General features: G+C 35.2%; 1 protein-coding gene across 2 annotated transcripts; it reads right to left on the bottom strand.

The window, feature by feature from the left end:
- Nucleotides 1-6,930: 6,930 nt before the first annotated feature.
- Nucleotides 6,931-25,685, bottom strand: LOC138320376 (monocarboxylate transporter 12-like). 2 transcript variants are annotated; one of them, XM_069263302.1, is made up of 7 exons: nucleotides 25,296-25,685; nucleotides 18,819-19,135; nucleotides 15,785-15,901; nucleotides 12,747-12,890; nucleotides 11,761-12,028; nucleotides 10,129-11,051; nucleotides 6,931-9,389 (listed from the first exon to the last, which is right to left on the bottom strand). In XM_069263302.1, exons 2-7 carry the CDS (start codon nucleotides 19,015-19,017, stop codon nucleotides 9,256-9,258), a joined length of 1,785 nt encoding a protein of 594 aa, XP_069119403.1. In that variant the 5' UTR covers nucleotides 19,018-19,135; nucleotides 25,296-25,685; the 3' UTR covers nucleotides 6,931-9,255. The 2 variants fall into 2 exon arrangements, with proteins under 2 accessions (XP_069119403.1, XP_069119404.1); XM_069263303.1 differs by lacking the exon at nucleotides 25,296-25,685 and adding an exon at nucleotides 19,346-19,460.
- Nucleotides 25,686-26,017: the final 332 nt, after the last annotated feature.

The raw sequence follows: 26,017 nt of genomic DNA, 5'->3' as shown, positions 1-26,017 counted from the left end.
CACACCTATCACGGGTACATCTACCGTCGTACTGCCAGGTACTATATGTTATCGTACAGCTGATCAAAGGTGCATGCAGATAACAGATCAATCTCTTACCTGTACATTTTATACCTGTTTCTGTTGATTAGGTATCACCCAATCGGATTACAAATAGTCCTCATGATGACAAAGTATTTCACAGTGATAAATATGTAGGTAGTCTAGCTGTAATCTTCAGCTTGAAATTTCATTATGAATTGGATTTTGATTGGTTGAGTTTTTCTTTCATTTAGTCCCAAAGCATGATCGTTTTGTCATTATATGAGATAATGTTTATGTGTACGATTTTTGGTGTAATTAGGATTGGTGTATGATATCTGGACGTCCGAGTATGCTGAAATATGTTATCCACAAGGTTTTGTGAACTATACGGTTTGCAGAATATATACTGAAATTATATTGATTATTGTTAAAGGTACGGATGGAATTCGCTGTTTGTAAATATTGCCAAAAATATTTTTCGGATGTTTGTTCTAAAATGAAGTAATTACAGGTAAAAATTCTTAACACTTATTTTTCTCAATTATAAACTTTCCATTTTGTTTCTTTTAAAGGCCCACTACCTTTCCGGAGGAAAACATAAAGGTTTTTTAAAAACATTAATAACATCAGAAAATATATACCAATGGCCTAAGATGAGGTTACAACACCAAACATATGCAAGATTTCCTGCGTAATGTTTGATAACAGTGGAGAGTTATTTTGCTGTTTTGCCGTCTGGCGCAGTGATAGTCAACTACCGCGCGGTATTTAGGACAAATATTGAGTAAATATCGCATGCAAACCCACTCTCTGCACATTGAAGCTGGCCGTTATAACGCCGTTCCCAGAGGCGATAGACTTTGTACTGTTTGTGACAAAAATGATGTAGAAGATGAAATGCATTTTGTATTACTATGTCCTGCTTATTCTGAGTTACGTAAAAAGTTTATAAAAACTTATTACCACAAACACCCAAGTGTATATAAATTAATTATGTTATTTTCATCTAAAATGTAAAGAGCTTAAATCTGTTGGGGAAATATTTGATCCAAGTTTCAATCAATTTGTTTAATTTGGTATGAAGTATATCGAAATTATCCTCCGCCATCTTGAAACATAACAATGATCATTGGATTATGTATTTATGTATTGGTTAAACCTATATGCTGTATTGAATTTGGAAAATAAAAAAAAAACTTGAAAACTTGAAACTTGGTATTTAGGACGACGGCGGGAACCATAAGACGACCCGCGTTATGAAAATTAACATTTTATTTATTTTTATCAAATTATTTAGAATGTGATGACACGTGTAGTATTAACGGTAAGTTAATAACTTTAGCGACTATACAAAAATATCGATCTCGTTTTACTTTCCCATTTTAGAAACTAAAAGCCGTTTCGGAAAGGTAGTGAGCCTTTAAGCATTAGAACCCGCCTTCGGACTCCGCTTGCCAAGCCATCAATGCCTTTACTATAATATTCCCTGTCTCGTATTTCTATAACTATCTTTACATTACGTGACCGAATTGGTGTTCTGTGTATATTGGTGCAGGGATTGGATCATTTTTATCTTTACTACGCAATGATAAGTGCATATCAAACCCTTAGCGTTGACATGTAATGTTAACTCCATCTCTCACAGTATTGCTATTTTGATTGGTAAGAAATATAGGAACACGTCGGTGTCTTCGTGTTTCGTTTTCACTTTTACTGAAATTCCAAACAAAAAGTTATTTTGATTTCATCCATGCCCCCATATTACTTTATGACAAATAAGGAGCGTTGTTACCTTAGCTAATGACAAGATAATTAATTTACTCTTCTTCAAAGCTATTGAAAAATAAATGCAATGAAAGATTTCAAGTAGCACGTCTAATAATACTAATGTAATAAATATGTGACATCTGTTTTTGTTCTACTAAACTAATCTTAATTGTATTCAGATACAAAACCTGAATTTCGCACAATCTGCTAATAATAGTGATTATTTTTTATAATGTAGATTTACATTAACTTATTATATCTATATCGTTTTCAATATGTACAGGACAGCTTTATATCTTTTTATCTAACATTAAAAAAACATTACCACAGTCTGAAACTGTTTTGTTTGACATTATAAAGTTATATTGGTATGACTTGGCTATTTGCACTTTTACTGAGATATTGAGAGATATTACCAGAATGTACCACAGATAAAGATAAAGTTATCATTTAAACTGTGTTGACAAAACCGTATTAACTAGTACTTAGTGATATGAAAAAAGTTAATTTGTATCTGGATATGAGCATGTTAAAGTCTGGATCTAAGTATAACATCATTATCAACCTATCAATTTGAATTATCTCGAACACATCGACAAAAGCGCCAACCATGGTTACAAAATCTGTATATCACCTCACCTCTCATACACATGCATAGTTTTATAACTGTATGTGAACTTTGCCCTATTCAAATACGCAACTATTTCCTCCATCTTTAATAATTTTGTCGTCGTTTCAATTTATGTCATCACCTTTATAATTAAAGCAACAATTAATTTTTCTGTTATTCTTGAATTGCTTCATGTTTCTTGCAATTTATGCAATACTAGTTTGAAAGCGATGTATTCAATGACATATCTGATGAAATAGACAGTATATTCTATAATAGCAGAATGACGTCAAATGCGATCAATTAGAAACTGATGTTCATACCCAGGGACGTAGCGGAGGGCAAACATGTCTTTCCCCCCCCCCCTCCCACTTATTCTAAAAAGCTCACATTTGAAAGAAAAGAAAAAAATGGTCCTCCTGCACATGCTCGTACATTTTAGAAAATTTTCCGCTGCGCAGCGCGTTCCCTAAAACGTTCAAGCACGTAATGTTCAAACCTTTAATAATGAAAATTTGGTACTTGACCTAGATTAAAAATGACCATAAAGGGATTATACTATTTAAAAAGAATGCCTCATAAAAACTATTTTGTTTATATGTCTTAGAAGGACAACTAATTCATTATTATTTTGAGTTACACAACACTGTGTCGATGGTGTGAATCCGGTATGTTCAGATCGAGCAGGGGTGCAAAATGGTATGACGACATTCACAATAATCATTTAAAAATGCAGGTAAATTTAAATCGAAAAATTACCTTGTTCAGAACGCTTTCTAATCATCAAAATACATTGTAAAACTCATCTCCAAAACACTAAAATCTCTCTCGTGTCTTCCGCGCTCGCAAAATCATAAAAATACATCGTAAAACTCATCTCTGTCATTCTAAATCGTATTATTATCCCGGGGGAAAGCCCTGGACCACCAAACATCAAAATCTGGCGCCTTCGGCGCTCGCAAATTCATCAAAATACAGCTTTAATAAAATAATAAAGCTTTATTCTAAATCGTAATATTTTCCCGGGTTGGGGGTGTCTATACATGAGTACAATGATTTTATGTAATGATATATGAAAAGTATATAAAGTGTCTCCTGTTTGTGTGTGTGTGTGGGGGGGGTGTTACAAAATATTGTTGAGGACCTTTGCCCTCCCCCCCCCCCCCCCCTCCTATTACGTTTCATCTTCCTACGCAGAATGCATACCGCAAAAGTCGAAAAGAGAAAAAAAATGTTCATATGCCGTTTGACCTTTTCTGGATTATTAAAAAGGAAATAGTTAACCATGTTTACATTGTATCAATCTCGCTAATTGAAAACAAAACCAATTTTATTGACTTCTAAGTAACTCGAAAGGAAATAATCATAACGATGTCATTGGCCAAGCCTTAGTTATGAAATGGTGATAAACCTATAACTGAGAGATAGTGCTATCAGGCAGTAACTGGGCATGCTTCTTCATAGAAGATACTAAATGCTGTGTTATCATCACTCACATAGCTGACAAATTCAGTTATATAAGTAGCATGTACAAAATACTATGCTCTAATCTCTCTCGTGTCCATATAAATATTACATTTAAAAAGGAATCGTATACGGATTATAAATAAAAGTGTTCAGCTTTCTAAACAGTTTACAAAAAGACACGCCATTTATTTATTTATTCTATAAATGCCCGTATACTTCAATGATTAAATAAATATCTTATCATATGATATAGATTTCCTTCTCAAGGTCGGTGCGGTGCAATTTTAGATATATATTATATCACATACAGATCATACAGAACTAGTCGAAATGTGTAGATTTTTTTTGTTTGTTTGTTTGATTTATTAACGTCCTATCAACAGCTATGGTCATGTAAGGACGGCCTCCCATGTATGCGATGTGCTGCGTGTATGTTGTGTGAGGTGAGTGTACTGGGAGACTGCGGTATGTTCGTGTTGTGTCTTCTTGTATAGTGGAACTGTTGCCCTTTTTATAGTGCTATATCACTGAAGCATGCCGCCGAGGACACCAAGCAACACACCCCACCCGGTCACATTATACTGACAACGGGCGAACCAGTCGTCCCACTCCCTGTATGCTGAACGCTAAGCAGGAGCAGAAACTACCACTTTTATAGACTTTGGTGTGTCTCGGCCAGGGGACAGAACCCAGAGCCTTCCTCACAGGGGCGAACGCTCAACTCAAGGCCAAAAGTGAGGCGGTGCCAAGGGAGGCATTAGGAAAGATAAAGTCAGTTAGGAAGAAGAGAAAAGATAAGATCCTAAATTTAGTCGCCTTTTACGATCATGCAATAGGGGCAGCAGGTACAATTCTAACGCCCTACCTGCAGGGCCGAAATGTGTAGATAAGTCCTGAACGTGTAACACATGACAGGGCATGTTATGTAAACATAGGAACATCATTGGAACATTTGTAAAACATAAAGGTGTGTACTGCCAGCTATCGGCCTCTTAACAACATAGCGTTTGAAGTATTGTGATGTAATTATTGGTCATTCTAAAGTAAGTATAGCACTCATTTGAAATTTCATTCTTTCTAAGAAAATCTTTTGCAGACAATGACATATATATGTGTGTGTCGTTGAAACCGTAAAGAAAACCTAAAGAATATCTTTGTTCATGAATTAGTAACGAGATTTAATGTGGAACAGTGAAATAATGAATAAAAGTCCATTCAAAGGGAGGTAATGCATACATTCTCAATACAGGATAGGAAACGTTATAATATATTTTATCGTAGCTACTGCAGTGTATATGTACAGATTAATAAATGATGATCAGATCATTTTGATGTTCTAATGTTTTAAGAATTATTTTAATTTAACTGCATTTGATCATTTGCATATTAATATAAAGCAAAACTGTATATTTAAAGTGAAACTTTAATGAAGTTATAAAAATATTAAAACTAACAATATTAAAGTTTGATAATTTATTGATGTCTTTAATTTCACTTTTAAACATTCATAATTATACTTTCACGAAGAGGTTATTGTTATCAACAAACAGTCTTACACAATAGCGGATCTGTTTGTTTGTCTGTTATCAATTTATGTTACGAAATTGAAAATTAGTGACTGTTTGCACATCATTATACGCTAGTTTCCATGTTATAACATGTATTAATGGGATTGACATGTGATGTGTTTTGTGCTGTTTACCTGGCGGAGGTACGTGTTACCTTTTACCTGTCGGTTTTACCTGTACAGGTAGTAGTGTGGTAGTGCCTGCATCCTATCAGATAACCTAGAAATGATAACAATATACCCGTCACCAAGTACGTACAACTGTCCAGTGTCGTCCTTATATATCGGGGCTGTACCTTACATGACATGTTCCCGAAGTTTTATTAACATATTCCCAGAATGACAATTGATAATTATCTATTTATCAATCTACTTTAGATATCTCAAACCTGTTTTACTGGGACTTTACTGTCAGTAAGATATAATAAGATGACCTTTCGGTCAGATCCATTTAACATCTGGTACACACACCAACACAGGTGTTTCATCATAAGTCCAATTTGTAGGCGGTCAAATATAGTCAAACCCTTTTATATACATATGTAATTATCATCCTATTTAATTCCTCCTTCAAACATATCATTACAAAAACGAAAATACTAACGCATCCTTTCAAAAACATAGTTATAGTATTAATTTAAGGAATATATTTTGATTGTGTTGAGGTTATGAGTGTATAATGATAATGGAGCACATGTAAATTATGTAACCCCGGCAAAGCCAGGTTACATAAAATTTACACTGGCTCCATTATCATTATACCCTCATAACCTCAACAAAATCAAAATACATGTATATTCCTCATATTTACAGTTTTTCACGCATATTAATAATATTTATTCTCGCGACATATTTTTTATTAAAATACCCATATTTTTTCTCTCCCGTCATCGTCAACTAATTCGATTGAGCAGCTGATCACAATAGAGTCATTCATATGTTCCCACCAAAAGTGGGGTCATGACCCCACGTTGCTACGCCATTGACTATTCCCGTTACGATAGAGTCGCCGCACGTGTTGTACTATCATTATACACTGATAATGATAATACTAGAAAGCATGGTTATTGATCTGAGTCCAAGTCAGTGCAGACTGTAAATATATCACTACTTTAAACATAGTTTAGGTATCTGCCAGACGGCTAATGTATCCTAACTTTGAGTGTAGATTAGAGACATTATGGAGGGTTAACATTTATACGAGACGTCCTATAGATAGTGTCGTGATACCTATAGTTATTGTCCTCAATTCAATTGTTACTTCGCAATGCCATATGTAAGACAATAAAAACATCGTCTGAAGATTGAGAAAATATTAAAGGTCAAACGATGAAAATGTTGATTGCTGTTGTGTTTCAATATTTAATCGATACACGTTGTTTTAACATCTTCAACTAAATATACAACATATATTTGTTACTACTTCGTTCACCTCTACACTACGAATGCTAACTTGAAAATTATTAACCCAGTGAATAAAACCAAACACAATTAATCGCTTTTATAACTTTTTTATTTCTTGTCATTCACGAGGTGTATTTCTCCTTTATCATTATGCATAATAATTATATAATTTATCATAATAATTTCATGTACATTAATGTCGGTCAGCAAATCTCTGAATATCGACATTTATTAAACGATATATAATAAATTCTCTCCGTCGTAACATAAATCGTATCATATAAGATAGGCAATGGGCTCTTAATAATAAGAACTCATAGCTCTCGTGCGCATAATTCTTATAATGAAACAATATTTGACATTCATACTGTATGCCCCACATTACCCTAATATAATATAGAAAGCATACACAATCCAATAGTACGTTATGTTATGTACATTGGCGTTTAGGAATGTGCATTAAAGCTGACAATACAAGTTACAAACATTCATGTTGAGATAAAAATGGTTTACAGATGACCCCTGTATAACAAAATAATAACTATTAATGTAATATTTATACTTCAATTAACAGTTTGTTTTTCATTCTGTTTAATTATGATATAACTCATTGTCAAATGTAATCACTGCAACATACACGAGTAAAAAAACAAATACATTGTATATGTATTCAACGTGCTGGACTGATATATAATATTGTGTAATTACTTTATATCGATATTAGTGTTGTGTAAAATATGGTAATTTACAATTCCATTGTATAGATAATGCTTGTTATGACAAAACCCTCCCCCATTACCCCCGCCAAATCAATTTCATATGTTGCGGATTTGTATCCATTATTCTATAACTTCTAGTTTTTATGAGTGGTATTTTCACGATTGTTCGGATTGTATTATTGACACTGCGAAAATGCAACCCGCAAAAGAAATATCTAATGAGTAAATTAAATGTACCCTTATCGGTATATTATAATATTGTAATCCTTGACCATTCCATTTGTTTTAATTGATTATTAAAATTGCGATTATTTTTATCCGCAAAACTGACCGGCTATACACTATGTGACAGATGCGTAAGCACTGGGTTAGTTATGGCACTAAAATAAATCATAATGGTATAAAATTGATCCTGAATAATCATAGCTATATTTGAACTTAAGATCTATATATGTCTTAACAAGTTTCGAGTCAATAAACTGTTAGATGAAATGAACAGAAGATATCTATGTTGGTGATATCACCCTCTTATCTGTATAGCACTAGTGAAATACAAACATAGATTGTTGTTACACAACACTGGCATATCGTAGGAGGACAAAACAAATATTTATATTCCTTAAATAAAATATACAGTAAATATATAAAATGCAAATATTACATTATACAGAAAAGTTGTAGTTATGATAAGGCATCGGCCTTTCCTCTGCTGAAATTGCTAATTCAGGAGCGAAAAGTTATACGTCTGCGGCTTACAACGTGGTTTTGCATATGTTCATGAGTTATAATGTTAAAGCCCGTCGCTTGTCACGTCGGAACGTGACTTCTACTACAACACCCCAAAGACATCACTTTAGAATGTATAGTTTTCAATATATATATATATATTAAATTACTCTTGCCTTTTTTACCAAGTATTTCCATCGTCTTAAAACATGCTTACATTTACTTAGAGCAAAATAAGATTTATGAGTTATATATCCGTAATGTGAAAATTTGTATTTCATTTAATCCTTAAATATTTCATCAAATGCATGACATGTTATATAAAATATAATAAATCAAAATAGGAGTCTGTGCTAAAACGCGTCTAGATATTTAAACATTTACTTTTACCGTATCATACTAAGAACATTAAGAACACTTTAAGTCCTCATTACAACTATTAATCACTGATAGATATCGTAGGACTGGTGATGCATTATCAGTGTGTAATGATGCCTATGTTTCTAAAGAGATCGAGGCTTTAGGTTCTCTTACCCCAACAAGGATATCCACTGTTTTATCGGAGTGAGATTCATTTTTCAATCTCACTCTAAGTTAACGACAAACTACACGATTTCTTAACACGTGCTCAACAATTTTATTTTATCACGAAAACAGTATCATGACGTCGCGGTAATAGTAGTATAACGTCACGACAACAATGAAATGACGTCACAAAAACGCCGAAGACGACGATTTACTGAGGTTACATCATCCTCGTTTGCATAAGTGACACGATTATTAGAGACACAAAGTGGTGCACGGGGTAAGAGGAAAAGAATCATTCACAATCTTTGGTGGGAGACAGGCAAAGCCTCGTGTTTGACAACTTAAGAATCTTAAGAATCTGACCCCTCGGGTTGAGATTCTCCTGTCTCACCCCAAAGGGGATGAACGATGCTATTATTCCATTACTTATTATGGCGGGATGTCTAGCTGTCTTTTGCAGGTCTTGAGAGTCGATAATATAGGAGCCCTCCGGCCTGGATAAATCCGGCACACATCAGAATAGTCCCTCCTACTAGGAATCCGTCCTGATGCCGTCCTGTGATATCCTTTATTGCTCCTGTAACGATTCAATCATAAACATGAATAACATACAGATACAACGTGGACAATAGGCACTATGGTACAGTATTGGCGAGCATCCAATCGTTAACCTGTTCTCTCGTTAAATTTAGACTGAGCCAAAATAAATACATTTAAACTCTCTATAACTGTAAACCAACTTACTTTTGCGGCTTTAAAATTCCGCGATTTTCATTTCAAAACAAGTTCGCGAAGATAAATATTCAAGGTTTTAACAATTAAATGATAATTCATATCAATGTAAATAATGTAGACATTAATTCGCGGAAATGAACTTTCGCGAATCTACTTGAATCGCAAAATTCGCTAAAGTCAATGGAACGCAAACGAATATTTTTTACAGTATCTGAATCCCTTATTTTGTTAAATTTTCATTTGCTTACATACTCTATCAAAACTATAAGACAACCCATCAGACTTACAATGAGAAAGAACCACATTTACAGAACATATCTTTTGGTCATTATGACTATGACGAACTTGTCCAATTTCAACAGATGGATTTTGTTTACGAGTAAATCTCTTCTTAGCATTATCACATATCACTTTTATCAGTGATGACAAATACATCACTGAAAATGATATGAAAACAATATTTCATCAAGATTAATAAAGAATTCGTCTAAATCGTATATAATCACCATTACAAATCGTATTATTGGATGAGCACTATCATAAGTCTAACAATAGTTCATGATTCCGGGCCGGAACCTTACCTGCAAGAGGCGGTCCTATAAGTGTACCAATACCCTGAAAACAGACGAGGATACCAAAGGAGCTGACGAGATTGTCCACACCTGTAATGTCCACAACCAGAGTGGCTTTCTGGGCTAGACACATGCCTAACACACATCCGTATACGCCGCACACAAAGGCCAGTAAAACGAAGAAATCTAGAAAAGGCATAACTAGCGTCAGCACCCCTAGTAACACCATAGCAGCATTATAAATTGTGAGACGGTGTGGCCGTACAATGTCAAGGTCAACCAAAAACCCAGAGGACACGCTGCCAAACGTTTCCATAGCACCCGTTATAGAGACTAGAAAGGCTCCCTGGGCCTCCGACATGCCCCTCTGTAACACAAGTGGTGGGAGAAACACGAATGAAGACTGAAAGGACAAGGTTAGAAGTCCTATACCCACTCCTAGGGTAGCAAACCGGATGTTCTTTAACGGAGACAGATCCAGTACTCTCTTTTTGTCCCCACCCACTTCCGTTTGATCGTCAGTTTCCGGTTCATATAAGGAATCCTTGTCTATTTGTTTTACTTCTTTAACATCTAATATACCATTCTTGGCGTGCATGTTATTCAGAAACGCCTGTTTTTTAATTGGTGTGATATCACTTCCGGATCTTATACGTTCACTTCCAATATCGAAATCTGACCCTAGTAAATGTTTTGAACGTGGCCGACACGACTCGCTATCCGCTCTCTCTCTGCTGTAAGTTGGAATCCCACTGGGCACTGGGAGAAAATTGAGTTTATTGGCAGGTTTGTTAAGGTGTTGTATGCTTCCTAGGATATTAATATCATAACATAAACTGGAATGGGACAGAGCTCGTAGATCGTCTCGAGAGAAGTGGACCAATACGATGCTGCCGTTTTCTGTTACACCGTTGTCGTTATGATTAGGTTCACTGAAAATAATACACAAGAATATGCATTACGAAAATAATAAATATTCGATAAAAAGCAAGTATTAATAACACATCAAAACGATATGGCTAGCGTCAGACTGTCTGATGATACTCGAGTCAAACAACGAACGCTTTTACTAAAAATACAACAACTATTTTATCACTATCTAACTACAAATCTGGATTTAAACACCATAACAAAGATACATTGTATGAAAATACAATTGCAGTAAGTGGTTCAAATGCGTTGAAAACACGTGTGTAACGTTTATCTGTCATCAGGTACGAAGGCAGTTCAGTAGATGTTGGTTTGTTGTGGCTTCTTTACTTATGTAACAAAATAACTATGGACTCAACGATAGGTCTAACGATGCGATATATATTGCGACACAATGTATGTGATACAATATGTATCATGGTACATATTTTCAACTGAACCTTTCACGACCCTGTAGTAAAAACAATATGTCAGCTATTTAATCAGGGTAATACATCGTGAAAATAGTACAATAATGCTCTGTGGTGTCGTTGTGGTATTATATAAAGATCTTCAGAGTGAGGCTTAAATAAAGGGTTGTATTATAAGGAGACAATCTTTTCAGTTTGAACAATGTTTTAAAGGAAATAGAAATATTCATGTATACGATATCAGTCATTACCAAAGATTTGCTACGTTATAACGTTTAATATCAGGGAAAGTTAAACCTACTTGTATTCGACTACGATATCTTCGTCATCTGCTCTGATTGGCCTGTAGAGGGCGCCACACACTACGCCATTGAGGAACAAGCCAGCCACGATGAGGAAAGTTCCCATAAATCCATACTGGCCGAACATGATTTCCATCAGAGGCGGGAATAAAAAGGTTCCTGCTCCAACGCCGGCATTTGCTATTCCAACAGCCGTCCCTCGTCGGGCATGGAAATACAATCCTACTATGGCCACTGAGGTTGTGTATATCAGAGCCTGACCTATACCTGTACAATGCAAATACATATAATAGAGTGTACAGTAAGATATAATTGACATGTAGTTATATTGGCACATAGAAACTTCCTATCACTTTCTTTATTTTCGTTATGTTTTTTCAATTGTTTAAATCCTAAAAATTCAAATGTTCTTAGGGAAACAATTCTTCTAGTTCAAACCTGAACCATCTCCATCTATACCTTTACAACAGTCGTTCAATGTATAATTGTATGTTTGATTTATTATTTCAAACAGCTATAACAGTTTATCTTACTAACGACATATTTTATGTATCGGACGGTCCGTGATCGATGAAACATTTAAATTGTAAATTTTAATACACATCTTAATTAAAGCTTTGCTAGCAATACGTCTACTGACAACAAAATATCGATTATCGATATAACATGCTACTTTTCCTCATATGCATGTTCATATAATTTCGATATCAGCATATATACAGCCGTATAGGTCAGAAGGCAATGTAAAATCAAGAACGATAATATAAATTGTTTGTGATAATTACATGATATGTACATCCCTTTAAGCAACAAAGCGGAATATCGATATTCTAATTGTGCTGATAGATTTATCTGAAAGCCTGATATATATTACATTAAAATCCAGTAGGATAAGTAGAGTACCAAAATACAGACAATTATTTCTAGCACATATCTTGGTCGATATTTGTTTTCACAGGTTAATACATGTTTATTATCCACCCACCGAGTAGAAGTCCATTTGTTATGTATAAGATGAAGAGGTTGGAGACAAAGGCACTAATGAGTAGGGATATGGCTGACACGATACTTCCCATTATGGTCACTGTCCGGCAGGAGAACCGATTACACAGCATGCTGGCCATGGGACCTGTACAGAACAATACGCATTTTAGATAACACAGCATGCTGGCCAGGGGACCTGTACAGAAAAGTAAGCATTTTACATTACAGAGCATGCTGACCAGGGGACATGTATAGAAAAAATACGAATTTTAAATTACACAGCTGGCCAGGGGTCCTATACAGAAAATAAGCATTTTAGATTACACAGCTGACCAAGGGTCCTGTACAGAAAAAATACGAATCTAAAATTACACAGCTGACCAGGGAACCTACACAGAAAAATAAGTATCTTAGATTACACAGCTGACCAGAGGACCTATACAGAAAAATAAGTATCTTAGATTAAACAGTTAGCCAGGGGACCTGTACAGAAAAATAAGCATCTTATATTACACATCTGGCCAGGGGACCTGTACAGAACAATAAACATTTTAGATTACACAGCTGACCAGGGGATCTGTACAGAAAAATAAGTATCTTAGATTACACAGCTGACCAGGGGACATGTACAGAAAAATAAGTATCTTAGATTACACAGATGACCAGGGGACCTGTACAGAAAAATAATCATTTTAAATTACAAAACATGCTGACCAGGAGACTTGTACAGAAAAATATGTATCTTAGATTACACAGCTGACCAGGGACCTGTACAGAACAATAAGCATTTTAGATTACACAGCATGCTGGCCAGGGGACCTGTACAGAAAAAACGCATCTTAGATTAAACAGTTAGCCAGGGGACCTATACAGAAAAATAAGCATCTTATATTACACATCTGGTCAGGAGACCTGTACAGAAAAAACGCATCTTAGATTAAACAGTTAGCCAGGGGACCTATACAGAAAAATAAGCATCTTATATTACACATCTGGCCAGGGGACCTGTACAGAAAAATAAGCATTTTAGTTTACACAGCTGACCAGGGGATCTGTACAGGAACAATAAGTATCTTAGATTCCACAGCTGGCCAAGGGACCTGTACAGAAAAATAAGCATCTTAAATTACAAAGCTGACCAGGGGACATGTACAGAAAACATAAGTATATTACATTACACAGCTTACTAGGAGACCTGTACAGAAAATAATAAGTATCTTAGATTACACAGCTGACCAGGGGACCTGTACAGAAAACATAAGTATATTACATTACACAGCTTACTAGGAGACCTGTACAGAAAATAATAAGTATCTTAGATTACACAGCTGACCAGGGGACCTGTACAGAAAAATAATCATTTTACATTACAGAGCATGCTGACCAGGGGACCTGTACAGAAAAATACGCGTTTTAGATTAGAAAGCAAGCTGACCAGAGGACCTTTACAGAAAGATAAGCATTTTAGATTATAAAGCAAGCTGACCAGGGGACCTGTACAGAAAAAAACGCATCTTAGATTACACAGCTGACCAGGGAACCTGTACAGAAAAATAAACCTCTTAGATTACAAAGCATGCTGGTAGGGGAACTGTAAAAAACCAAGTATCTTAGATTACACCGCATGCTGACCAGATGACCTGTTCAGAGAAAATAAGCATCTTAAATTACACAGCTGACAAGGGGACATGTACAGAGAAAATAAGCATCTTAAATTACACAGCTGACCAGGGGACCTGTACAGAGAAAATAAGCATCTTAAATTACACAGCTGACCAGGGGACCTGTACAGTGAAAATAAGCATCTTAAATTACATAGCATACTGGCAGAGGGACCTATATGGGAGAATAACCATCTTTGTAATAATTATATAACTTTCTAGTACATTTGTATCATGTTCTCGGAGGCTATGAATACATCATAAATTCTTCGTAAAAAATGAATGGGAAGATGGGGAAGTCAGATTGATAAAAATACTCCAGATGTCCTCCTTAACACTATGTAGAGTGGGCAGTTATACAGGATCACATCAGACTCATCATATAGATTGGTTATATATACTTTGTTTTGTGTTAACAACAATGTTTCTCGTAGTTCTTGCATTATAATGCATAAAGTGTTTTTTATGTTATATTCAGTTCACCCAATCATAATGGCAACGATGCACGAGAAAACGGTAGCATAGCATTAGCCCAGTTCTCGCCGGAGGATGATCTGATTCCGGGGTAAGATCAACTATAAAACATTCTTCATTCATGAGGGCCTCTAAACACAACAGTTAACCTCTTATCTCGTTCATCAAGTGTCGGACCTTTGGAACCATAACATACCCTCTTAATTGATATTGTACTTGTGTTATTCAGTGTGTCGAAAAACCCTGTACACCACGTGTACGAATTGGCCTGTAAACTATGGGGTGCGTTTCTTTTTTTACACATATAAAGTCTAAGTCGATCGTCAGTCTCGAAAATGTATGTGCAAGTAAAATATCTGTGCATATAAACGGGATGTGCCATATCAGCTCGAGATGTCTAGGGTATGCCATGTTATAATTACAAACCTGATTTATTTTTACATTTTTCATGAATTGCAATCGTCATATGGCAATAAATTCTACTACTACGAAAAATATTCTATAAAGGTATTAAAGATGATGTCTTAAATAAAAAATCTTCTTTCGGTTTTTTTAGAAGAAAGACGTATCTTATTTGTACTCCATAACTTTATTTACTAGGGCCCCGAACACCGTTGCTGATTTTGTGTCATTTTCCAGATAAACCTCTGATTCCATGACGATATGTCGGGGTGCATTCTACCAATCTAATTATGAATGTGTTTTATAACGTTGAGCTTTTCTCAAAAGCGATTCTTTACAAGCCCTTTTAAAAACGCCCAAAAATCTACCATCATTTAGTTAGGCATAATACATATTTCAAGAGCTTTCATGTGGATTCTTGCATGCGTTTTCATCGTCATCACATTACAGCTGATTTACGACATGTGAGTTATTAATAGTGATTAAGACGGTGACAACCCACCAAACAAAAGACGTAGGCTGGTGTGGAGCGACACGGCCCAGGCGGTATCTGATGCTGACTGGTGGAATTTGTGCTCCAGCTCAATGAATATCACACCTCCAGATCGCATGAATCCACCTTGTAAATAGAGATGATGGTACAATTAGTTTTTAATCATTCACTAATCACTAATGACAAGTAAGAACGACATTACTACACAGTATTAATTATACTAGTTATCTAAATTGTATAGGTCTACCATATCATTGGTAAGTGATTGTAATTTCTGTTAGATTTGGCTTCATATAAGTTCAATAACTTGTGCCAAAATATTTTACATTAATAAAATAAATTAAACAATAACGTATATTGAACAATAAATCGCAGAAATTGTCAATCATTAAAGCACGAGTACATCATGAAGGTTTAGATAAAAATCCAACTTTTATTTGCATAAAAGATGACCCAATGCATTCATAGTAAACAACGGTATTCCAAATAGTCTTATTTCATGTTATTGTATTCACCTTACGACAATACATATGTATGTAGGAAATCAACCTTACTGGTGACCGTCCCTAAGAGACTAAATAAGAACCATTGTTTCAACAGAAATGTATAGACTTCTAGAACTTAGTACTTTGACACCCACCGTTGTCACTTTTCCATTAGTGGTTTCTTCCTAGCATCACACAGTATATGTGTTACCGGTCTAAGAAAATATTGGTTGTATGGAAAAGTTAATAACATTGTTCACTTATTGCAAACCGCTTCAAGTCAAGCTGCACAAAGTGTGAATTTGAACAATTGTGAAGAAATCGGGTACTGAAATACACGACATTATGTAGAGTTTTCGGGTATAAGCAATCGAATGTTAATATACATTATGTATAAAGCCATGGGAAAGAAAGAAACTGTCAGGATACAAGGACGAAATTTTTAGCTTTATATTTATCTGCTTCAGTGGACCTTCTTTCTAGACAAATGTGCTATGATATGACCTGTAAAAAAGATTTCTGATATCTGAGTCGACTAACCTTGTTTCTTTACATATTGATTGCTGTATTTTAATAATGGCTACATGGCTTACACTGATGGGTATTAAAGTGTCAAACTACTTGTGGTATCTATTGTCTAAATAGATACCAGATATTTGCATACACTCTTCATGATGCACGTTATTAATCCTTTTCAAAACGCCCTATATTGACCATAGATCCAATACAAGATAGTTAATGCTTCTATATGTAGATTATTATACCTATTTATTATCGATAATTTAATCCATGAAATGACGATAATCAGATGACGTTTCCATGTCAATATGCATGACGTTATAATCATTATAGCACTTTTGGTGTCATCCATAATCAGATAAACATCAATTTGGCCAGGCCAACTTATGGTAATAGTAACAAGTGAATGTATCTATCACTATAAGCAGAAGATGCTAAGCTAAAATATAAAGCTTTGATTTAAAGTTGTATTTCTTGGAATTTTCACCATCACACACTCTCATAAAACATACAATGTGTGAATATTGATGCTTATATATGAGGATTCAGATTCCTGAAAGCACCAATACAGTTAACTATTGACATAGTGGTAAATGCATGAAATATCACACGTTTTGAAAGAACCGCCACAGTCAAGGCCATGTTTCAAGCTTTCGGGTAATATCGGAAAACCTAGTTGCATCACGGGACCGACATCGGCGATACCCGTATAGATCGGAACCTCTCGAGTCGTATCACGTTGTCAATACCGACAATAGCCGTACAGATCGGAATAGATCGGAACAGTTCGGATACCTCCGAGCTATTTTAAACATGTACATGTTAAAAATCAATATTTTAATTTAATTGTTTAATAACTATGTTAATACGAACTTAACAAAAATTGGTATATATCGAAAGTTTAAAACTTAGAGAGGCAGCGAAAAATATGTTTTCATTAAATACTTTTTCTATGCCAAAAATAAAATATGCCGTAGACCATACAATTTTAAAACAAATTTGCTAAAATCTACTGGAATTAGATACTTAATTGAAAGAAAGAAATATTTACAGCTATGTCTCCGTCATTTTTCGAAAAATTCACTTTCACTGTCGCTATCAAACTGTCATTTACCTATTCCATCGTGTTGCTTTACTTTTATCTCGAATTACCATAGTTACCATAAGGCAACAGATGGCGGTGATGGTATTGTCAATAACGAGAGCTGTACTGCCAGCAACATAAGCCTACATATGTATAGTATGTATGTGTGTCACACACACTTCCATACAAGGTAGTCCCAATCAATATTATTAATTAAAGGATAAATGTGACCAGTACACAGGTACTGGTGACGGGGAGTAGTGACCACTTTAACGGTATAGAGGATGCCTGGTGTCACTGTAATACTATATGTAGCCTTAGGGGGTTGACATGTATGGATAAATCGCTTAAAAATACTGTTAGGATATTTTTGTTTGAAACAGTTATCAGTTTTGGTTTTGCTTGGTCATTGTTGAATACAACATATTTTGTTTTTTGAACAGTTTTGGCTGGTCAATCTTTTCTTTCTACATTTTTCATATTGGCGGAAAAGTGTCACAAAGTTTCTGTTTTCTCGGAGTGGACAATGATACGCTACCAAACAGGAATATAAACCGGTGTTTATTATCATATTATGTGACGATGTTTTATAAATACCCGTATCATGTCGTTATAACGTTGTTGTTCATACCTTCACCTTTTAAATTAGAAAAAATGATATTACTCTTTGCAGCAATACTACGAGGTACAGATGTTACATGTTACCAAAACTAGGCATACATCCTTCTGACTTCTGACATCATAGACAGTGTTATTCTAACAACGAATTCATGCTCATTTTCTGTCAACATAGGTATGCTTGCCTTTACAGTGATACTTATAAGTATAGGCTCTTTTATGAATTATCTTATATATTTTGATGGGAATTAAAACGAAAATAAAAAAGGCGATTTCTCGATTACCAAACTAGCCACTGATCCCTAATATCCAGACGAGAAAGGCTTGATTTACTAACCTATGATAAGATGAGCCAGAAAACTCCCTAGAACAACCATCCACCCCCAACCACCATCAGGTGGCGCCATTGTATTTGTCACGGTGGACAACTCATGACTGGACGTCTTTTCTTTACACAGAAGAGGTACCACGGGTGTAATCTGTAGTATGGAGGAAGGTGAATCGCAAGGCTCGGTTATTTTTTCTACCGCCATCATCCCGTCAATGTGACCAGCCTCTATACAAATCCAGGGTCATGATTTAGGCGTGACGTTCGAGCCACGCAGTAGTCTCGACACATGTGAATTCCGGAGAAACCATGAAAAGACTGAACACCTGTTCGGGGAAAAAACCATGCATGGTTAGCACTTTGAATCAATATGTAACTGTCACTGATGACGAAGCTGAAAGTCTAATTAGGATATATATCATATCAAACATCACCGTTAGTAACCTTAGATGATTGTTCCTAATCCCAGTACACCTGATCCTTAGATCAATACTCATTATATCTACATGTATAGATACACGCACGATAGTACCTACCCGATATAAAACGCTTTACTTAGTCGTCAACATTCTAATAAAGTACATTGTATATGCACCATCACGAACATCTTTTCATCCTTAATTACAAACTAAAAGGTAAGTCATTTTAATCCAGGTACAAGGTCGGGTAAAAAGTGTAACGACACCCTGTCCAATGTGACATAAATAGTTTTACCTCGAGGAAACAAATAGACTTGTCATGTTTACCGATGTGTATATAAAGAGTGATATACACTGGGGCCGCCAAATATAGTAAATGGCTGAGTGATATCTCCTCGCAATCTATGACATTAGAGACTCGTTTTAAAGGCCCATAGAATGCAAGGGTATTGAATATCTAACTATGGATTTTACATTTTAAAATGGTTCAATTATATACCAAAACATCATGTTCTATGTATCGTTTTTGAATTTATGTTTCGGATAGAATACTTTTGAATAATTCACCGATTCCTGTGACATAAGAAGGGTACTTCTCTACAATGTGGTTAACATGTAAAAGTGCTAGTTATATAACTGCTCATCGGAAAGCACAGTCTTTACTACAGATTGTGTCATACCTGGCTGACAATATATAAATACTACCTGCATTAGAGGGTGACAGTGCCTATTATTATACCTCTAGTGAGAATCCTGCATTCTAATTGGTCGAAAGATATTTGGTATTTTACACTATCACACGGCATGTAACATTAGAACAACAAGAAACAATAGACACGTTCGTACCAACCCCCTAGCAACGGGTGATAGTGTATTTTTGACAGTGCAAAATATCAACCGCCCGAAAAAGATGCGCACTCGATTCTTTTTTCGACGCCATCTTTGTATTTTGAAGCGACGCTTCAAAATTTATCTTGAGCTATTTAGTAATAGTTTTGCAAAATTAGTCTATTAGTCAATAATTGTTTTTCCTATTAAGGACGGAGCTTTCCGTTCACGCCTTTTCGTTTACCGTCCAAGCGCTTATATGTTGGATTTTATGAACTCGTCGGTGATTAGGGGAACGGAAGACATGCGATTTCAAGCGTCTTCGTGACGTTGCTAATGTTGTAAACAGACGACGGGACGAAACCAAAATTCCTTGAGATTTACGAGATTTACAAAAACGTTGAGATTTTTACAAACGCAGGAGACAAGACAACAAGAATTTTTCACTAATTGCTTATTGTGAGTATTCTTTTTTATAATGCAATGATAGTTAGCGCTACTGAGTAGAAGCTGATATGCTATTCTACTGCCGACGGTGACTGTTCGACTTTTGCTAAAATCAGTTCAATGTTCAGTAATATCCTTGGGGTGACACTAGGCACTGTCACCCTCTAATGCAGGTAGTATTTATTTTATTATACCAAAAGTTTAGAAACAAAACTAGTTTTCAAGTATTTGCAATCTATTGAAACATTTTAACTGATTTTAGCAAAAGTTGAACAATCACCGTCGGCAGTAGAATAGCAACTCGGCTTCTACTCAGTAGTGCTAACTATCATTGCATTATAAAAAAGAATACTCACAATAAGGATTTTGTGAAAATTCTTGTTGTCTTTATTCCTGGCTTTGTTAAAATCTTAACGTTTTTGTAAATCTCAATGAGTTTTGGTTTCGTCCCGTCGTCTATTTACAACATTAGCAACGTCACGAAGACGCTTGAAATAGCATGTCTTCCGTTCCCCTTAAAATACCACATATCTCTCGACCAATCAGAATGCAGGATTCTCACTTGAGGTATAATAATACAAAATACCTGGACTGTATCATCTTACTATATTTGTGCCCTGCAGGTAGGGCGTTAGAATTGTACCTGCTGCCCCTATTGCATGATCGTAAAAGGCGACTAAATTTAGGATCTTATCTTTTCTCTTCTTCCTATCTGACTTTATCTTTCCTAATGCCTCCCTTGGCACCGCCTCACTTTTGGCCTTGAGTTGAGCGTTCGCCCCTGTGAGGAAGGCTCTGGGTTCTGTCCCCTGGTTGAGACACACCAAAGTCTATAAAAGTGGTAGTTTCTGCTCCTGCTTAGCGCTCAGCATACAGGGAGTGGGACGACTGGTTCGCCCGTTGTCAGTATAATGTGACCGGGTGGGGTGTGTTGCTTGGTGTCTTCGGCGGCATGCTTCAGTGATATAGCACTATAAAAAGGGCAACAGTTCCACTATACAAGAAGACACAACATGAATATACCGCAGTCTCCCAAAACACGCACCTCGCACAACATACACGCAACACATCGCATACATGAGAGGCCGTCCTTACATGACCATAGCTGTTAATAGGACGTTAATTAATCAAACAAACAAACAAACAAAAAATCTTACTATAGTCAACAGAAAATATAATGATTTTTGAAATTTAATTTCCACTTGTTATAGAATATGTCGTATGATTGTTTGTAAAATGACATTATATGGTATCATCTAATGTGATATAACTCAGCAATACTGACGAATTTACACTTAAACATTCAATACAATTGTAGGTGGTATGGAGGTTGATTTGATGAATGATTGAACAACACAAGAAAGGCATACTACTGTAACAATAATACAAAAAATAATAAGAATATTGTTTAGTTTGTTTTTATGTGATTATCACTGGAACAGACATGACTTTTTGCGATTTTGATAATTAAACATTACATGAACTGTTATTTTAGCTAAGTGTTCACCCAAATAAACAGCCAAAACTTGTATAAGCTTTTACTTGTAGTACCAATGTACCGAAATACAATGACGTAAGCACAATGAAGATAAGCGCTTCTCTAACATTAACTGAAATAAAAATTGTGCCAAAATGTACTGATAGAAACACAGGTTAAACATTTATATAATGCGTGAACACAGCGTGCGTACTACAATATACCACACTGTACCAGCATATATATACTAGGCTGGCCGTTGTACCAAACTATACAAAACGTGAACACTGCAAAAAGGTTTCCATAGTAGATCACTGACATCAACCGAGGGAAAAAAGTTATTATCAGTATATAGAAAGTAAATTCACACTACAGTTGATAACACATAACTGTTAACAAAGTAAAAACCAAAAACTAATATAAGTTTTAAAGATAAGTGTTAAAACAAAACACATTTAAAATGAATCCCATCTTATCTGTCAACCTTACGATAAGGTGATAAGCGTGTGTATACGGTGCGTACTTACAGTTATAAAATAAATCTCACCTGTTTTGATCACCCCAGGCAGAATTAATTATTATTGAAGTAACAACATGAGGTGATTTATTTAATGTTATAAACATGCAGATAGAGACGCTCTACTGGCACAAAGTGTTTCATCAATAGGTAGGCTTTATGGTCATAACGAAGCCATCGATCTATATAAATCCTAGGACTACGCATCCATCAGGTCGAAAATGCATGACCAAGTTTAAACGGCGATAGTTGCATATATATGTATCGATTATTTCTTTTTGTCTTTTAGAAATAATTGATTAGAAATTAAATTTTGAGTCTATGTTGATAAAGTATATATGCTGTTTCTGTAGCGAACATATTTAAAGATGCTCCACCGCCGACATAGCATAAAAGATATTCATTATTTGAACAATAATTGGTGTAATATCGTGTATATATATGTCTAATTAACACAAGAAGTAATATAAAATAATTTATTTTGCCTTTGGTGCATGCGCAAGCAGTACTTCATTCCGTATAGGATATAGTGCCACGTAATTTTTTCGGGATACAATTAATTATTTTTCATATTTTTAACTTGAAGTAAAATTAGAAGCTTATACCTTTTTTTAACTGACGAAAAACACTAAATCGTCTTCTCCTATTTTTGATAGTTAAAAAAATACCATTTGTCGGTGGTGGAGCATCTTTAAACAAAATAATAGTTATTTCCAATTCGGAAGGTGTTATTCTTATAAGGTATTGATATATTTTAAAATATATAGATGATCATTCAAGGAGGTTGTCTATCCACCAATTTATGTTTTTCTCTCCTACATCTGTATAAGATTACCATGAGAGACACTCGAACCCTGGAATGTCGCGTGTATTCTGAATGAGCGGTTGTGAAGGGTGTTGACCGGGGTTAAGTATCTTAACCCACACAACATAAGATAACCAAGGCAAGCTGACCAGTCCGATATCTAATAATAGGAAACTCGACGTCTTTGTCAAGCGGGCAAAATGTACCAATGTGTAAACGTAAAAAATGTTGGGTTTTTTCAGTTTCTATCTCTGCTTTATATATATAAAATATATATGTTTCTATCGGAGTTCCCTTTACAAGCCTTGTATTGTTTGGCATTCGTGAACCTTAGCCATACAAACATATATTTATACTTTTTCTTCTTTCATACCTACGGGTGTAATACTGGCTGGTCTAGGGCAATACACTCATGCCACCTGAGGCTGTATTGCATGGCTACCCATGCAATAAAGCCTCGTGACGTCACGGCGTCAACAAAATTTCTATTTCCTCTGTAAAATTTTAACAATTTTTTTCACAAACTTGACTGGTTTTACCTTAAAAGATGCAAACAACGGAAATTTTGTTAAAATATCACGCAATTCTTCATGTATGAATAATTGACTTTCAGCCGTGGATTTCTTCGAATTTATTTCAAAATGGCGGGATATTTTAGTTGTAAAATTGCAATAAAGCGTCGAGGTATGAAAGAAAAATACTCTTTCATAAGTGGATATGAAGGATAGGGATATTCTACCCTCGGGATCACAAAATGTTGCAAAACCCTCGGCATGCCTCGGGTTTTACTACATTTTGTGACCCTCGGTTAGAATATCCCTATCCTTCATATCTACATATGAAAGAGTCTTATAATACACCATTTGATACTCTCTTAGTAATACACCATTTGATACTCTGTTAGTACAATGTAACACTAGTGTGCCATATAAGTGTTCAATATCAACTAATTATTCCCTCAGACTATGCTTTCATTGTACATTATAGATGTTTTTTGTTATCATGTAAAGTTTGTCTGTACACGATGGGTTCTTCTTCTATTATATTGTTATGAGGTTCTATCAATTACCGTATGTTTTGTCGCAAGTATAGCACGACAGCGTTAATGATGTATCTTGTTTCTGAAATGCGGCGTTGAGTAAAATTCCTATAACATTTAATTTTGAATACGTGACAATGCGACTTGTATATAGTATGATATCTTTGTCTGCTTCACTTATGCTAAGATTATACCATTTCATTATAACACCAGGATACAGGTAAACATCACTTCTGTTGGCTTGTCTGTTAATCATCCAAACGTTACAAATGTACTTCAATAAACTCCAACTTTCTACTAATGTAAGTCTCACTACGAATAGTTCACCGACATTTAATTTCACCTCATTTTATTATATCTTTGTATGAGAACGTAAACTTTTTATGTATCAATGTATAAGTTGTGATGCATGAACGGCCACAAACACTATTTATTTGGGTAAATAATGCATTAACGTAAATTTTAAGGCACGATTCAGTACTTATACATAATATAGATTCGAGTACCAAAGAAAGACAGGTTATACACTTTACCAATACCTTTATAATGATGTTTATACTTCATACAAGATCATTTGTATTACCGAGTACAATGTGTCAGAAAGCTTATAATACGACTATTGTGTCATATTGAACAGTTTGAAGAGGTTACATATATATATGTATAAGCTAGATAAACATATCGGCTTCATGTCATATATCATACTTGTGTACTGTAATGCATTTTAATATAATATCGTTTATGGGAAAAGGAGACGATATCAAAGGAGTTAAGACTTAATTACACTTGCAAAACGAGATTATGTGGTGATAAACTCTCAACGTATTAGAATTATTTCAATAAACAGTTATATATGAGAGACATTGAAAGTATCCATTCTCTAACACAATCTGATATACTGTAAGTAACACGAACTTTGTATTGTAGATAGAAAACGTTGTATTCATTACTTACATGTAAGCGTGCAGTGTGCCGGACGTTCTGGCGATCAGCTGATCGTGTAATCTGAGTCGGAAGTCAGTGTACACACATATACACATCGCACTATCTACCTGTACATTACAGACAACCAGGTAAACACACGGCCATCAAGTCACGATCAAAATAGATTTTGCTACACTGGCTGGGCACTGAACTTTAAATCGTGACGATAATGGTTTACCGACCATTGACATGGTTCAATGCACACAACAGTAAGCAATATAAAAAAAAATAGACAAACTGCTGTGCATACATACAAAGTTCTGTAACCTGGTTAACTCCACTGCTTTAAAGTTACCTGTGTGAACCTGACCGACAATCAACTTATCACTCAATTACACCAGGAATCTGTACGTAAGGAAATCTTTTTGACCTTTAACATGACAATGTATCTACAAAATGTGTGTCAGTAAACGTACGTACAGAGCTTTTCCTTTGCGCACGTGGTTTACGTGTACACATTTTTGTTGGCCACTATATATTCACTGGAGAAAGGATGATAGGTATTACGTAGCTTTGTCTCATTCCATGGCATTTGTATCTTATTAGCTGCAATATTGTAGTCCAACAGATTCTAGACATGATGTCGTATTTAGAGCTACAATATTGACTTGAAAAGGTTATTTACACCTTTTTACAATTTATTGGGCTAGTTTATTTCACTAACCAATGATACTAGGCAAAAGATGAAAGTC

Source organism: Argopecten irradians, chromosome 4 (genome assembly GCF_041381155.1).
Source record: "Argopecten irradians isolate NY chromosome 4, Ai_NY, whole genome shotgun sequence".
NCBI lineage: Eukaryota > Metazoa > Mollusca > Bivalvia > Pectinida > Pectinidae > Argopecten > Argopecten irradians.
The sequence above is the reverse complement of the archived record's forward strand: the minus strand, read 5'-3'. Positions and strand labels throughout refer to the sequence as shown.

What these genes read in the sequence shown, in the direction of transcription:
- LOC138320376 (XM_069263302.1), bottom strand. Translation starts at nt 19,017, where the DNA reads ATGATGGCGGTAGAAAAAATAACCGAGCCTTGCGATTCACCTTCCTCC. An exon ending in AACAAATGGACTTCTACTCG is followed by an intron (nt 12,029 to 12,746) that starts GTGGGTGGATAA and finishes TGCATTGTACAG; the next exon opens with GTATAGGTCAGGCTCTGATA. An exon ending in GATATCGTAGTCGAATACAA is followed by an intron (nt 11,052 to 11,760) that starts GTAGGTTTAACT and finishes TATTATTTTCAG; the next exon opens with TGAACCTAATCATAACGACA.